The sequence below is a fragment of the Falco peregrinus genome, chromosome 4 (assembly GCF_023634155.1).
Source record: "Falco peregrinus isolate bFalPer1 chromosome 4, bFalPer1.pri, whole genome shotgun sequence".
NCBI lineage: Eukaryota > Metazoa > Chordata > Aves > Falconiformes > Falconidae > Falco > Falco peregrinus.
The window spans coordinates 55,449,598-55,464,328 of NC_073724.1; the positions used below are offsets into that span (position 1 = coordinate 55,449,598).

The 14,731-nt window shown below is 40.2% G+C and overlaps 2 protein-coding genes across 2 annotated transcripts in view; one reads left to right on the top strand and one right to left on the bottom strand.

The window, feature by feature from the left end:
* The window catches only part of LOC101910783 (pinopsin-like), a 92,487-nt gene extending 87,345 nt beyond the window's left edge, over positions 1-5,142 (top strand). The window contains exon 5 of the mRNA XM_055802962.1: positions 804-5,142. Within this exon, the coding sequence (XP_055658937.1) occupies positions 804-1,031 (228 nt within the window). The 3' untranslated portion in view covers positions 1,032-5,142. The remainder of the gene's footprint in view (positions 1-803) is intronic.
* The window catches only part of ST6GAL2 (ST6 beta-galactoside alpha-2,6-sialyltransferase 2), a 53,899-nt gene that overhangs the window by 6,547 nt on the left and 32,621 nt on the right, over positions 1-14,731 (bottom strand). The window contains exons 4-5 of the mRNA XM_055802961.1: positions 12,724-12,825; positions 11,439-11,613 (exon numbers count right to left, since the gene is read on the bottom strand). Of these exons, the coding sequence (XP_055658936.1) occupies positions 11,439-11,613; positions 12,724-12,825 (277 nt within the window). The remainder of the gene's footprint in view (positions 1-11,438; positions 11,614-12,723; positions 12,826-14,731) is intronic.

A 14,731-nucleotide genomic window follows, 5' to 3' on the forward strand; every position in this document is an offset into this window, starting at 1 on the left:
AGTAATACCACATATTAATCAACTGCAATACTTTTCACATCAATCACAGCTTCCGGGAGCCTTTTTCTGTTTCACTTAAAAATATGTAGAAAATGTGTGGAAGTACTTGTTGCGCTGCTGGTATCCCTACCCGTTGAAAATGACTGTCAGTTCTCAGAGGAGACAGCTGTATAATTCTGCTCACTTTGCACTTACCAATGAGATCTGATGGAATTGTTTTTTTCTATACAACAGCTTTAGAATCATAAAGCATCAAAGGTGTTTTGGGTAGCTCTCACAAGTGAAATGTATTAACATAAAAAATTAGTTTGGTTCATTAATTAAGCAAAGCCATTTTCTGAAGTTTAGTTTGCAGTTCGGGAACACAGAGATTTCAATGGCTTGCTAATGAAAAGAACCTTATGTTCTCCCTGCTGTGTATCATTAGATTATCAAAATGATTTTTCCCTGCCTGATGTGTGAAGTAACTGAAAACCAATTACTTCTGTGATTAAATCTTCTTTTAGCATAAATGAAAGGTTCTGAAAATGTTTTAGATTGTTCTACAGCTTTACACTCTACAGTCTATGGTCTCAGAAAAGCTAAGCATATCAGTTTCTAAGGAAGAGTCCACAAATTTAAGTGAACTTTAGTCTCAAGCAGCAAGAAACACAGATTCACAGTGAAAAAATACTTAATCCCTATTTGAGCAAAAAGTGTGAGCTTAATAAACCATGTTTCCCTGCCTCCAAGCTGTTACAGAGATGCTCTAAACTTCAGCCTGCCTAGCAACTATGTCTAGAATTGTTTGTTTGTTGTTTCAGTTTTACAAATGCTTTCGTCAGCTTTTCCACTGCCAGCGTCCCTCCTCCACTGATGGAGAGCACACCTGTCACTCCAAGGTAACCGTTATCCAGCTGAATCAGAGGACGGATGGTGGGAACGTGTGCAATAATGAACCACGTCCAGAAAAAGACAGTAAAGTGACTTCTCTCCTGCACCCCGAACCAAGCCTGGAGCCAGTTTCAAAAGCTGCAGCACCAATGTCTTAGGAAAACTGGCCCTGATGGAAAGTACAAGCCTTAACTGGAGTGTGTTTCATTTCACTGCCATATTACTCAGCTAACCTTGAAATTAACAAAGGGAGTTGCCATTTGTGGAATAGGAAAACTGTCAAGAACAAAAATTGGGACTCTCATAATTTCCTTAATAACAGTAAAGATGGCCACATCACTGCAGGTATGGTTCAATAATGACAAAATTTTAAGCATTATCATTGATTTTCCTGTAAATTAGTTAATGGAGCACTTAGAAGCGGTAGAGTGTTAGGGAGATCAACGTCCTCCAGAATCAATCTAAAAGGCACGCTGGGCAATCTAGTTTAGCTTCTTGCCTTTCCTGTCTTGTCCATCCAGTCATTGTCTTGTGATTTCAGATTAGGTTGCTCATAAATAACTTATTTTTTGATAGTCCACTCAAGCTTTTGCTCATGCTAGGCAATAATGTTTCATGGGAGGAAAGACGGTGACTTAACAGGCTAGTTTCTGAGTGGTAACAGCTAATTTACAGCACATCTTTGTGTTGAAGTCTAGGGTCAACAAACTGAAAGATGAGCTTGAACGATGACTAGAGATTACCACATACAGAGGTGTCCTTGGGCTAAAGGCTTACCTGTACTGGTGGAAACGGGAGTGCTCCAGAGACTTCCAGACCCAGTGCACGTGTCAAATGCTCAAACACTACTCTGGGGAAAACCCATGGTCAGTGCCAGACTTTTTGTCCTTTAGCACCCCTAACACTACAGACAAAGAGACCAACAGTGCAGTACAACCATCGCCCCCATCCCAACCACCTATGGGTGAGATCCCTGGGCATGCAGGATTACACACTCAGTCTACATGAACATGAGGAGGTAGGTCCCTCCGCAGCCCCCAGACTGTCCCTTGGAAATATATGCTCCTGCTGTTTCATTCAAAAACAGAAGGTAGTATAGTATTATTAAAAAAAGGGGAGAGGGGGAAAAAAAAAATAAGTCTTTTTGGAAAATAAGCTGTTTTCTTTGTATGAACACAGTCCTCACTAAAACAGGGGAAAAAATGGGTTCATTTCTGTCTTGTGCATTAGAGGATGTGAATGCCCCTCCACAGGGGACAGCCCTAGTGTTGTAGAGCTATTACTGCCATGTAAGTTTACAAAAAACATTATTTGGAGCATCTTTAAAAGAACAGCAACAGTTTAGACCACGAGGACATTTAAACCAGTCCATGGATTAGGATATATCCAGTTTTTATACTATTTACTTTCTAATGCCATGTCTGGCTTGTTTTTCTTAAGTCCCTAGAATAGGGCTGCCAACGGATCTCCCTGGGCTACGAGTCTCATGTTCCAGCCCATATTTTATAGCATCACTCTTTCACTCAGTTTCTCTATTTGCTTGGTATTAACATTGCAGTGAGTTACTGACATCAGTATCCAGCAAGTATAAGTGTGCCAAGCTGTCCGTATTTTCATCTACCTCACAACTCAGTTTTTCCATCTTCCCTTCTCTCCTCCAGTTACCTTCACTGATCTTAACATTTTTTTGAAACTACCAGTAGCTTTTTGGCACTTACATGATCCCCAGAATATTTGTTACATTACAATTGAAGCTTCATGCTTTGGATGCAATCTCAAAGATAAAAAAAGGTATGCACCTGACTGCTTACTGACTTGATCTTGCTTCCGTTAACCTGTTTTGCTTGCCAGTCTACTCTGAGTCGTCCTACATTGTTTCCCGTTTGTTATCTTTACACAGCTCTTTCTGTATTAGTGCTTCCCAGGTTTCTCTTCTGCGGCTGAATCTCTTCATGTTTCCTCCCGCATGTATTAACCTGTAGTTTCCAAGTGTCACTTGTTTAGTTCCTTTCCCTGTATTGCCTGCAGAGTACATGCCTATCTACTTATTTTGGCCATGTACTTTTCACATCACTGCCCAATTCAATATTATCTGCAAATTTGTTTCACATCTCAGCACTTCTCCTTGATCATCAGCACCGGTATGAATGAAAACTACACTGTTTGATAGCCTGTAGGGTGAAGAATTTCCATATGATACACTTCAATATTTGTCTTTGCTCACAGTCCTTAAGTTAGTTTCCAGTCAATGCACAATTACTACTTATAAAACAGCAGATTGGCTTACACATGACCTAAGGAGACATTAATGAGCATGATGAGATGGTCATTGTCCCAGCACTTTATAGTCTGGACAGAATTAATCTTGCTGAGATGTTCATGCCCATCTCTGACCTAGCTGGTCTCATGCACTCTTTATAGACAATGCAGGAGATGGGCATTTCTAGGGCACAATTCATCTGACTTATTTTAGATGCCTACTTTAGGATGGGATGAATTGTTCCCAGTAAGTGTTCCTCTCTAGTGACTAGGCAGAAACTGAAAGTACGAGTCTGGCTCTTGCTATCAGGCACCTTCTCCTCCACTCTCCTAGGTTAGAAGCTTTTGGAGCTTTGTAAAAAAATAATATAATTGGCTTTTCCAGGAGCACTGTGAGAAGAAAGGAAAACAAGGTGTAATTCACCTGACCAAATGTGCCCACTGGTGCAGTTACCCACACCTGAGATAGGTATCACAGGCTCCTTTGCTGTCAGTACAAGAAAGTGGGCACCTTTAGGAAGCCGTACATGTCTACTCATCCCAGAGTAGACATTTAAAACCGGATCATACAAGTCATACCCCAAAAGTTCCTGTTTCTTTCTGTTGACTGTAGAGAAAGCCTGAGCGGCTGCATCGATACCTGTACTGCGTAAGTTCTACCTGCACTCCCAGTATGGGACGAAAATTTCACATGTAGAAGGGAACACAGGTCTTAAGAGGTGCCCATTTTTTGCTCTACTAAGTCTGAGGCTGACTAACACAAATACGTACCTGCACTGGAGACAGCTAAAGCTAGATGTCATGAGTCCTGTTCTCCGACTGACTTAGCCATGGACCATAAAAAGAAGTAAATTTTACGTGCAATGATTAAGCTGAGAGGAGATGGTTGTTGTTTGGTTGGTTTTTTACACTCATAAGGATTAAGTTACAGGAATAGGAGTGAAGGCAGTGAATTACAAAGTATTTAGGGAAGGCAAGAGGACATGCACAGCTTAGGAAAAACTACAAAGTGAAAGGGAAAGCCTATAGGCTATCTATAGCATGCAAACATCAATAAAGGGTGAAGTACTCCTTAGAAAGAATGCCGAGAGAAGTCCATGGGGCACAGCACAAAGTCTGCTTTTCATTAGTGCGCCCTAAAAAAGCTTGTAAAAACTACGTTAACTAGATTAATTGGTTTAATCTAGTAGTAGCAGTATTATTACTGTGCCTAGGGAATCTGGTCAAGAACCCGTTAAACTCCACTACAAACCAGCAGAAATGTTGCCATTTGTCTGAGTCATGACATTGCCGTGAGATCTGTGGAGGGGGTCTGGAGGGAATTGTACGGGCAGTTCAGAGTCCCCTCAGAGCAGGGACAACTCTGAAGTCAGACCAGGTCGCTTGCGGGCCTGTCCAGCCCAGTACTGCATAACTCCAAGGATGGGAATGGAGCTGTTGAATCTTTCCAGAAGTTTACTGAAGCATGCGCAACTCATACTGTAGGCATGACTCTGAAACCAGCAAGCCCATGTGAAAACGACCATCAGACTTGGTCTCTTCCAGATCTGATGTTTAACCTTTAAAACTTTTAGAGCTTAAATATCCAATCTAAATTTCACAGCAATGAAAAAGTCAGGATATCTGGCATGATTTTAGCTTTGGCAACTATGACTGGTGCAACCATACACTCAAAATCACAGCTGAAGGTGTTTCTGCATAGGCCACTCTAATTCTAATACCCTTGCTGGATTTTTGAAAGTCCCATTTGGATTACAACTATGAAAATGGAAAAATGGAAAATAATTCTGCCTGTGTGCAGAAAAGTTGTTTTATAGTAGATCATTCAAATCTGTGCTTTATGAATGTTTTATAGGTGAATGGCAATGTTCCTGGATACCACACTGGACAAAAAAAAAAACCAACCAAAACCAAAAGGATTGTGAGCATAGAATATTCTTTTAAAAATATTTTCCCAAAGAAATGATGTGGCTGTTAGAGAAACAGTCAGCCTGCAAGTTTGTTATAACAGTAGAATATTAGATGCTAATAAAATATTATATATTTAAAAATATTATATTCAAATACTCTAAACATTATTTATAATATTTATTATATATGTGAATATATATTTGAATATAAATATTCAAAATATTAGTATTTCAGAATCCTTAGAAAGATGTGTTACTTTTTCCCCTTATTTGGCAGATATCTATGGTGTCAGGGAATGTTGGGTATGGCTTAAACTCAGTCCAATTGGCACAAATAAACTCCTGAGCTTTTACAATCTGCTCTGAAAATATTTAACTCAGAATTAAATTAAAATTAAATTCCTTGCATTGATGATTTATACAAATGAACATATAATTTGGATTCTAATCAAAAGGAGAAAATGTTTTTCAACTTGTTCTTCGCAATTGTAATGACTCAAGAGGTTTTGAATTTCCAGCATGCATCCCTTGTACAGTACAATTAGGCTTTGCGGTGAGCACACTAATTTAAAAATAATGTTCTCTAGTTTGCAAGTAAATAAAATATAGTTTAATATACCTGAATACAACAGATTCTGTATGAAAGCATCTAGAATAATAAGTGTAATTCAAACATTCAGCAAGAACTCAGCTTCATTTCAACAAAATGTAAGAGATACTGAAAACGTTTAAATACATATAATGTGATTATTATACTCATAATGTGTCTCATTTCACACACACCACAAATTTAGTTACAGAAAACAATTTAGCCAGACACACTAGTAAGTTTATGTTTGATAATCAGTGCACTTGAAAGCATTATGAATAATCATAAAGCATTTAGAATGTACAGTCTTCTATGTGTCAGTCTACTGTAGTCTCTCCTGATTGCATTTCAGGTCCCACAAGAAAATCTGTCACCCCTTGAAACTGGGCCAAATCTGCCTCAGTTGTTCATTGGAAGAGATAGTAAAAGTAGTTCTGCCTTTTAAAATACTGTATTTCTAAAAATTTTTTCTTTTACCTGTTTAGTTCATGAACTATGACAAATACCAAGCACAAGAAAACCAGATAATAAAGAAATGTAACTGTCACCAAATGGCCCTGTGCCTAAGCTTAATAAATTGTGCAATACTTGTCATCTTTGATGTACAGAACTCACATTATATAGTGGACCTATAAAATGACATATTTATCACTTAATGTTGAACGCAAAAAGCTGTATGTTAATCCCAATAATATATTCTGTAATGTGAGCGTAGACTGGAAAATGCTGGCCAGTAATATCATATAATTTTAAATGCATTATTCAAATCTGGGTGATACACTATGATAGTAAAGATTTTTGAGTGATCTGGGGTGCTGTAAGAGAAGAGTTTGCTCTTTTATCTCTGTATTTCAGGAAGTTGGAGATGCTTAAATTTTAGAGTGCTTTTTATTAGAGCAAGAAGAATTTAAACCTTACGTCTTTGGAGGTATTATTTATTTGTGTGATAATACCTGAACAAAGTTGGGCTGGAAAGAGTAAGCACTGTTCTGTTCCTTTACCAACTGCTGGCGAATAGCAGAGTAAGTAACAGTAATAAAGGCAACTCTTGGTATGTCAAATTGTTTCTTTCAGTTCATCCAAGCGTATTTTTTGTAAGCAGAGCTGGAGATCAGCTGCATCCTTCTACTCAACGTGCTCTCTGAAGCCATTTTAAATTTCAGTTCTTAGTCATACAATGATCTGACGATGTCGCAGTGTAATGATAGTCTTGCTTGTGCTATTGTCTCGATGCATGCAAATGAAGATTAAAATAACGTTATCAACTATTAACGATGCATAACTTAAATCTGTAATGTCAACTGTAAAGCCTCAAACGAGTCTTTCTTTCTAGCAACAATAAAGTAATCTGGGCTTAATTATAACTTTGCGTTTAGTGGTTCATATGTGACACTTAAAAGCCACAACACGCGGCAGATTACCACCTACACAGACAACGTAAAACGTAAAAATCTACACAGGTCATGTTTTGATTTGGGAGTAAAAAAATAAAAAGACAGTAAGAGCTTTTATATAGCTTTTTAAAAAGATATAAGCTGCTGAGTATATAAGGGGTATATAAATGTGGATTTCAAGTAAAATCACCTCTTAAGAGGTAAGCTAACAAAATGTACTGACGGACTATAGTAAGTAGGAATTAATAGAAAATCCAGTTAGTAAACAACAGACAGAAGCAAAATCTTTATAGAAAAGCTTGTCTATAACCTAGACATTATTAACAAGCCTTCAAACTTTCCTAATGCTAATGTACCATCCCTTCCAATGCACACAGAATGCTGCTCTTGAGAAACTCAAGGAAGCAGTTACCGTCTTGGTCTTCAGGTGACAAAAATGTAAGGTCAGAACTAGATTGTTTACACATTCTTCCAAGGAAGTTATAGAAACAGTTTTCTTATAGCAGAATGGTAAAAATAGAGACAGGCAATTTATTCATTATCAGACTCAACTAAAACCTGAGCTTTCATATGTTCAGAAAATGGGGAGGAAGACCGTTCATATTTCACAGTGAAAACTGTATTATAGGAAGTGAAGAGGTAACACTTGTCTGTACCAAGTTAATCCTTCCTAGACATTACACCTCCAGAAGTAACACCTAACAAACGGGATGCAACCTGGAAGGCAACGAGTTCAGCCTACTTTCAGCAATGTCCTGAATTTACACCCATCAACAGGTTGGATAGAAAACAATGTCAAAGTGATAACAAATTTAGCCGAAAAGACTGTGGTCAGATGTGGGTCTGTGTGTGTAGGTTGTTAAGGTGCAGCCTGGCACCAGTGACGGATGGGATGCCGTGAGCTGACATGCTACTTACACGAAAACCAAAGACAGCAACATCTACAGTTTAGAACCAGATGGAGCAGAACAGAGAAACTCTGTTCTTAAAGGAAGCTCGTCTATGTTGGGTAGTATTCATCTGACCTGGTTTTAGACCTCCATAGTGTATGCGTGCTGTGTGTAACATTTCAGAAGTGGCTGGAAGCACTGACATGTTTAAAATGTTTCAAACTGTATGTGAATGTACACAAAATGCGGTATTACTGAAGCGTTCAAGACTTGTGCCTCAGTTTGTACACAATCTGTAGAGCATAAGCAATCCTGCTCTGTGCCACACTTCTCTCCCCATCCTCTCCTCTCCACTCCTCTACAGCTGGGACATTCCCTTACCCCAGCCACCAGATATCACAGTGCTGTTGCCTCTCATCAGCAACATGCTGGTGCAGAGCTAATGTACACAGGGTTTTGGGGAGCCAGGGGCTCCAGGAGAGAGTTATGCCAAGACAGGGTATCCCATACCCCAAAGGAAGTGCAAAAAGTGTTTTCCTCCCTAGCTCCCACGCGGTGGAGCAACCAGGAAAAGGTCCTACCTCTTCTCACTCTCTCATTCCCCTGAAGTCACAGCACGTGAGACTACCTCTTCCCCACAAACGACCCACTTGCCCCTTTTGCAAGAGAAAAAAAAATAATAATATTGTGAATTAAGTACTTTAATACAGCTATTATAACAATGTTAAAAGATTTCCCTGACATCAATCACTGCTGAAGGATGCTGACTCACTGCTGCAGTTCCACGAAGCATCCTCCCTTTTGGAAGACTCTTGTTTCTTATAAATACTGCTAACCAGCAGAAATAGATACAATTGTCAGGTGAAAAATGTAATTACTGAAGAAACAGGCTACCGCTACCCTAAAACATTCCTGACATTCCTGAAAGGCAAGTCTGATGTTTTCATGTTTTAATTTATACACTTATCCAATTTTGTAAACTGGGGCTATAGAGAGTTAAATAGCTTGAAACAAAATGCTTCACTTGATCTAGAAAATTTTATTGTTTTTTTTTTACCTTTTCCATGCTACTGGCAGCAACAATGATTTGAGGAACTACTGCTCTTCTTCCACAAGTAGCTGCAGCTCACAGAGAGCTGCCTGACCTTCTGCTGGTGTAAATATGGACAAACTAGGTCCTTGCACAGAGCCTGCATTTGTTCTAATTGCACAGCATTGCACACAGACTTGCAATAAGTTACTCTAATGAACTGATTAGAACCACTATGGTCCATGCTATATGCACACAGACTAACAACAAATTATTCTAATAAAGTGATTAGAATCACTATGGTCCATGCTATAAAGAGCTCAGATTCAGGGATACAAGTCCCTCGGTGAAACTTCAGACCCTCTGTTTAACAACAGCCTATCTTCCTTCACACAGCTGTTTTGAGCACAATGGTATGAGCAGCATGGCCATTTAACAAACCATCTTCTCATATGTTCTTGAAATCAAGACGCCCATATTTTATGATGGCCATCACTTACCCATTCTTTCTATTAATTATACAGAAAAAAACTTCATAGATTTTATAAGAATCAGGTAGAAGCTCAGTATTCAGGATATGCCTTTCATATAGGTGCACTCGGTTGTGCCTGCCAGCTTCAGTTCCAACTGGATTATTTGCTGCTTGAGTTGTTGAGAGAGACCTGATTGGAACACCAACATGACTTTTCAGTTTTCTGCCAAGCTGCATTATATTTTTTACACTTTATCTTGCACTTTATGTCCAGCCTTTTCTGTGCTGTCTCCCAGTTTATATTACATGTGTAATGCATAGGCGTAAGTTTACCAAAATAGGAAGCCTCTCCCCAATAAAATATTTAAAATGCATCTCTCAGAACAGCAGCTAGTTATCAAATGAGGTGGATATGACTCCCAATAAGCTTGTCTTACTGTATGGTTTTCTTCAAGCTAATAATAGTATTACCAAAATGTCTAAGCATAAAATTCCCATTAGAGGAGAAAGAGTCAAATTTGCATTTGTACACACAGAGTACATTTATCTGTACAGCTTTTATTGTTAATGTTTTTGCTTGTTTAATGATTGATATTTTCAAAGCTTTCTCTGCTTGAAGGGTATTTTTTGTCAGGGACATTTAGATTTGACGTTGAAGATTACCGTTCTATTCTTATAGTGAAATTAACTCCACTTCTTCAAAGAAAGCTTTAGAAGTATTTCTTACATATGGTAGAAGTACAGATTGACAGCACAGTGATGCTCTTTACTATTCTTACTATCAGCAGCTGTTAACCTATTTTTATCAACTTCAGACTCCACGAAATGCTTTTGCAAAATGTGAATGCAGCTGGTGAGATCATTCCACAAGAGTAGTCTTCTCCTTATGAATTTTTACAAGCAGGTTCCAAAAATTTCACTTCAAGAATTAAACAACTGTCAAACCAGCTTCCTCTAACATACAAACCTTCCTCTTCTTTCCACTCATGTTCCAGGTAAGTTCAACCCACTCAGGTCATAGATGAGCATCCCCTAGACACCTTCATGTCATCCCTCTGAGAGCTTCAGCACCCGCCCTAAGGCCTTTGGTTGGCTCCACCATATCCTGGGATGCCACTACTGCACACAGAGCCCAAGATAAGTGCTCAGAACTATTTTTCCGATGTCAGATGCAATACCAGGTATCTTTGCTTGCAGTTTCAGATAGAAAGAATAAAAAAAAAGCATTTTCTGACAGCAGCAAATACATAGACTAATATTACCATGTCAAAGAGGAAAGGATGGAGTTTCTAAACAGAAGACAGCATTTGGAGTTCTATGGCTCTCTGTGCCTTTAGAAGCATGAGTAAGGAAGACCCTGACTCAGCCTTGCTACTCTTGATTATTTGCATCCACCAGACATTCACAATCAGGACCTGCTATACATCAGATAAGTCGTTATGCTGTGTGAACTGTGGGCACAGTGCCAAATATCCCCCAAGAAATACTACGGAAGGACAAAAAAATACAGTGAAACTCTGCTCCTTCAAGTGTAAGAAAGAAAAGGGATGCTTTGGGTGCTTACAGATTGAGCACTGGAAGCCATGACTTGGCATGGGAAATCCCATTCCTTGATCTGTGTGGGAAATACAGCTTGGCCTGCCAGTGATTTCATCCTCTCTCTATGATCTGTCATATGCTTTCACTTGTCTGATGCATCTCTGCTCTGTGATCCCAACAAAGCACTTCAGAGTTGAGCAGGTTCTCAACAGATAAATTAACACGGAATAATACAAATTTCTCACAGATCTACATATGTTTTATAAATCGATGTAAAGGGCAAGAAAGCAGAACATTAAATTTACCCAATTATTTTCTAGCTCTCATACTGTGTGTTTTAGCTAGCCATTGTTTCCATATAGAGCACCAAGAACAAACAGTATATGTTTACGGACTTGATCCTCATGCAATATACACATTTACAACTTCTAAATTTTATTTTAATCTATCATGTCTACTGAGCCCATCTTTGATACACCTACCAATAAAACCTGAAGAAGGAGGATTGGGTTGTATTTTCTCTTTAGTGTTCTCCTGTATGATGTCCCACAGCTGCCATATAAACTTTGGATGGAGAATGTAAAACGGCTGGTTTGGATGCTTCCTGCGATGCTGTACGTAGGGAGTGAACAGATTGTAGTCTGGCTTCTTATACCACTGGGAGGAAAAAAAGGTAAGAATTCTTTTAATCTTATAGTATCAAATGTGTTTTGAACACTACCTGTACAATAATGTGAACTAGCTTCATTTGGGTGCTTCAGAACACAACCAAAGGTAGCAAAGCAGCCTGCATTGGTGGATGCTTCTTCTAGAAAGCCAATCCTCACTCTGGGCTGTTCCGTTGCCTTTCTCCATACACAGACTCCCCACAAGCAACTCACTGCAGGACGAGCCAACCCCATCTCCTCCTCACAGGCCCATGTTAAACAAGGGGTTCAAAGAGCCCTGACACAAGACCCGGGCATGGGGGTGAACCTTCCTCTGAAAGCGTCCCTCTCCCTGATGGAAGCAGCAGCAGCACGTGAACAGGCTGACATCAGCCTGTGTAGGAGGCACGCAGTCTCTGGCATCTGTTGCTAAGGGAGTTCAGCAGATGAAGTTTACTTTCTACTTTGCAGCCTGCTCAGACCCGAGCTCCCCCTGCCAAGAACCGTCAGATCAACTGGTCCACTGGAGCTGCAGCACCAGCCAAAGCAGAGACTCCCCCAGTGACAACCAGATGGATGTCTGCTGCTCTCAGTGAGGGGGCAGACGGCAGGGCACAGATGGCTGTGGGGGAGTGGACACAAAGGGAAGAATAGTGGGGAGGAGGCCTGAGAAATGGGGAAGGTGCCAAGAGAGGTTTTCATTAAAGTGTTCTATTTTGTCTGGGAAGGCAGAGGGTAAGGTGGGAAAAAATGGATGCAATTCTTCACCATTCCTGATAAAACTTCCTGAAATCTAGCAAATTCCCTCCTTGGGAAAGACAGAAAACTCATTGTTAAGTGAAAACAGCAGTCTTTTATCAAAAAACCCCACCATCATCCATTTACCCTAGCATCTCAGAGCAGTTCATTCCAGTACAAGTGCTGGCTACTAAAAAGCTTTGGACCAATAAACCAGTTTTGACCAATTCATGCAGAAATAGTATTCCCCACTCCTTAGATAAAGACAGAACTTGGGGTTCATTGTGATCAATGAGAACCAGGAGACTGCAGTACAAAATACATTCATTTTCTTCAGTGTTTTCAGAGTGATTGGGAAGGAAGGTCCAAGCAGACATCTTACCACATTCAGATTTGCAGAGTAGGGAGCAGGATCCCAGGCTACTAAGATAACATCTTTGTACAAGGAGCTGTCAACAAAGTGATGGTTTGGATTGGTGAGAATCTGCAAACACAGATGCAAAGAATGGCACAGCATTAAAAGCAAGTGGGATAAAGACAAATGGCATCCTTCTTTAAAATGAACACTCCTCCTCACGCTGCTGTTTGTCCTGCTTTAATTCTGGTTCATTTTAAGCATCTTGTTTTGTTAAAAAAATACAAAAAAAAAAAAAGCTTAGCCATAAACATTCATGACAGTTTGAAGTAGCAGTATGCTGAATTACTCTCCATCTGTGAGGGATGTGATGGGACCACTTGAGATGCTGCATAACTGTTTATCAACATTAGTGTGTATCCTGGAACTTCAAAATGAAAGCTACAGTATTTCAGACAGCCTGCAGGATCCTCTTTAGACTCAGAGCAGCTTTCTTTGAAGGGCTACAGCCCCCAAAGATAACGTCTTTCCCTGCCTGCCCCCACCCCCGTAGCCTTCGGTTGATTTCTCATTTCAATAGCAAGTCAGTCTCTTTTTAAGTAACTCCAAAAAGGCAAACAGACCATGACTGTAAAAGCTGGTATACCTAGCAAAACAATTCCAGGAACAGGCACATGATAGGGCTATTTTGGAAGTCACGTTGCTCTGATCTACTGCTCTCATAGAAGTCCCTCCCACCTCTGCTACTCTGCCTTATCCTCCTGCCCCACTGGAAGTTTCCTCTTCATTCCTCCTGGCTCATCCCTTCCCAGACCCTCCATGCCGAACCAGATCTCTCTGATCCCTGGTGTATCCAATCTCAGGAAGGATTGAGCTGAATGATTTCAGCATTTGTTGAAACAGCATGAATCTGGCTCCAGCTGTTAAACTAATCAACATTCCAGACAAATAAATTCAAACTAATTTTCATTTCCCTTTAGGATACAATGAGCCACATTTGATTATGCGTATTTTTCTTCAGAAAAATAATATTGTTTCCATGGCAATATTCTTCCTACCATAAACTTTGAGCTTAATGACTTTCCATCAGCCTTCTACAACAAGAACAGAATTAGTCGTGCTGCCATCAACATCCCCAACTCCATTTCTCAGAGCAGTTGTCGCTGAGAATGTAAACTCCTTTTTTGAGAGTATAGAGCAAACAGACCAAAAGGTCAAGCTTTTAAAAACTCAGTTCCACAGTTATCACACAAAGGCGCTCTTACTTGCCTTTCAGTAAGCAAGAGCCCTTTGGAGGTGTTGTCCACACAAATTTCAGTCTTAGTGAATCTGCATTCATATGTATGAGATGAGTTTCTTCTGGAATAACAATATCTGTTGTGGCTGCACCAGTTTCCTTCACCTCCTTTGGGCTTTCACAGTGGAGAACATGAGGGAAGAAGAGGCCCACAGCAGCCTTTTAATCAACTGAATGCAGGAATTTCCAACAGCAAGGAGGGAAGGAGAGTCAGTAAACATGTATGGGTAACCCATCTTCAGTACTGGTAGGGAAAGCAAATTTTATTAAGTGGCCTGTGCAGATTTCACTCTGGGAGATGGGAGGACCAGTTTCTCAGCAGGTGGCCAGAGCATCATGGGTGGCTTCTGACCTCTTTCTTTGAAGGAGCAGAAAGGTGGTGGGAATACAAACATTTGTGAGGTAGCTGTGTGAGCTGTCCTGCCCTGAACTTTAGCCATGCCCTGTGTTTTCTTGAGAGGCCTTGTGGAAAGCAAGCAATGTACAGCACAGCAGAGAATACCATGGGACCCTCTGTTACCACCCCAGTGGGAGAGTACTGCAGCAGCTCCGGGAACCAGGAGGACCTCAGCTTGCCACAAGCAGCGGAGAGCAGGAGAGCAGCCTAATTGAGCCGTTTAGTCCCTCTGAATTCACTATGGAGCTAATAAAGCTCAGATCACTCCCTAGAGGCATTTCTCTCTTCTCCTACAGGGAGCCTACTGAGACTAGTCAACTAAAAGTTTCTAAACCCTCCTC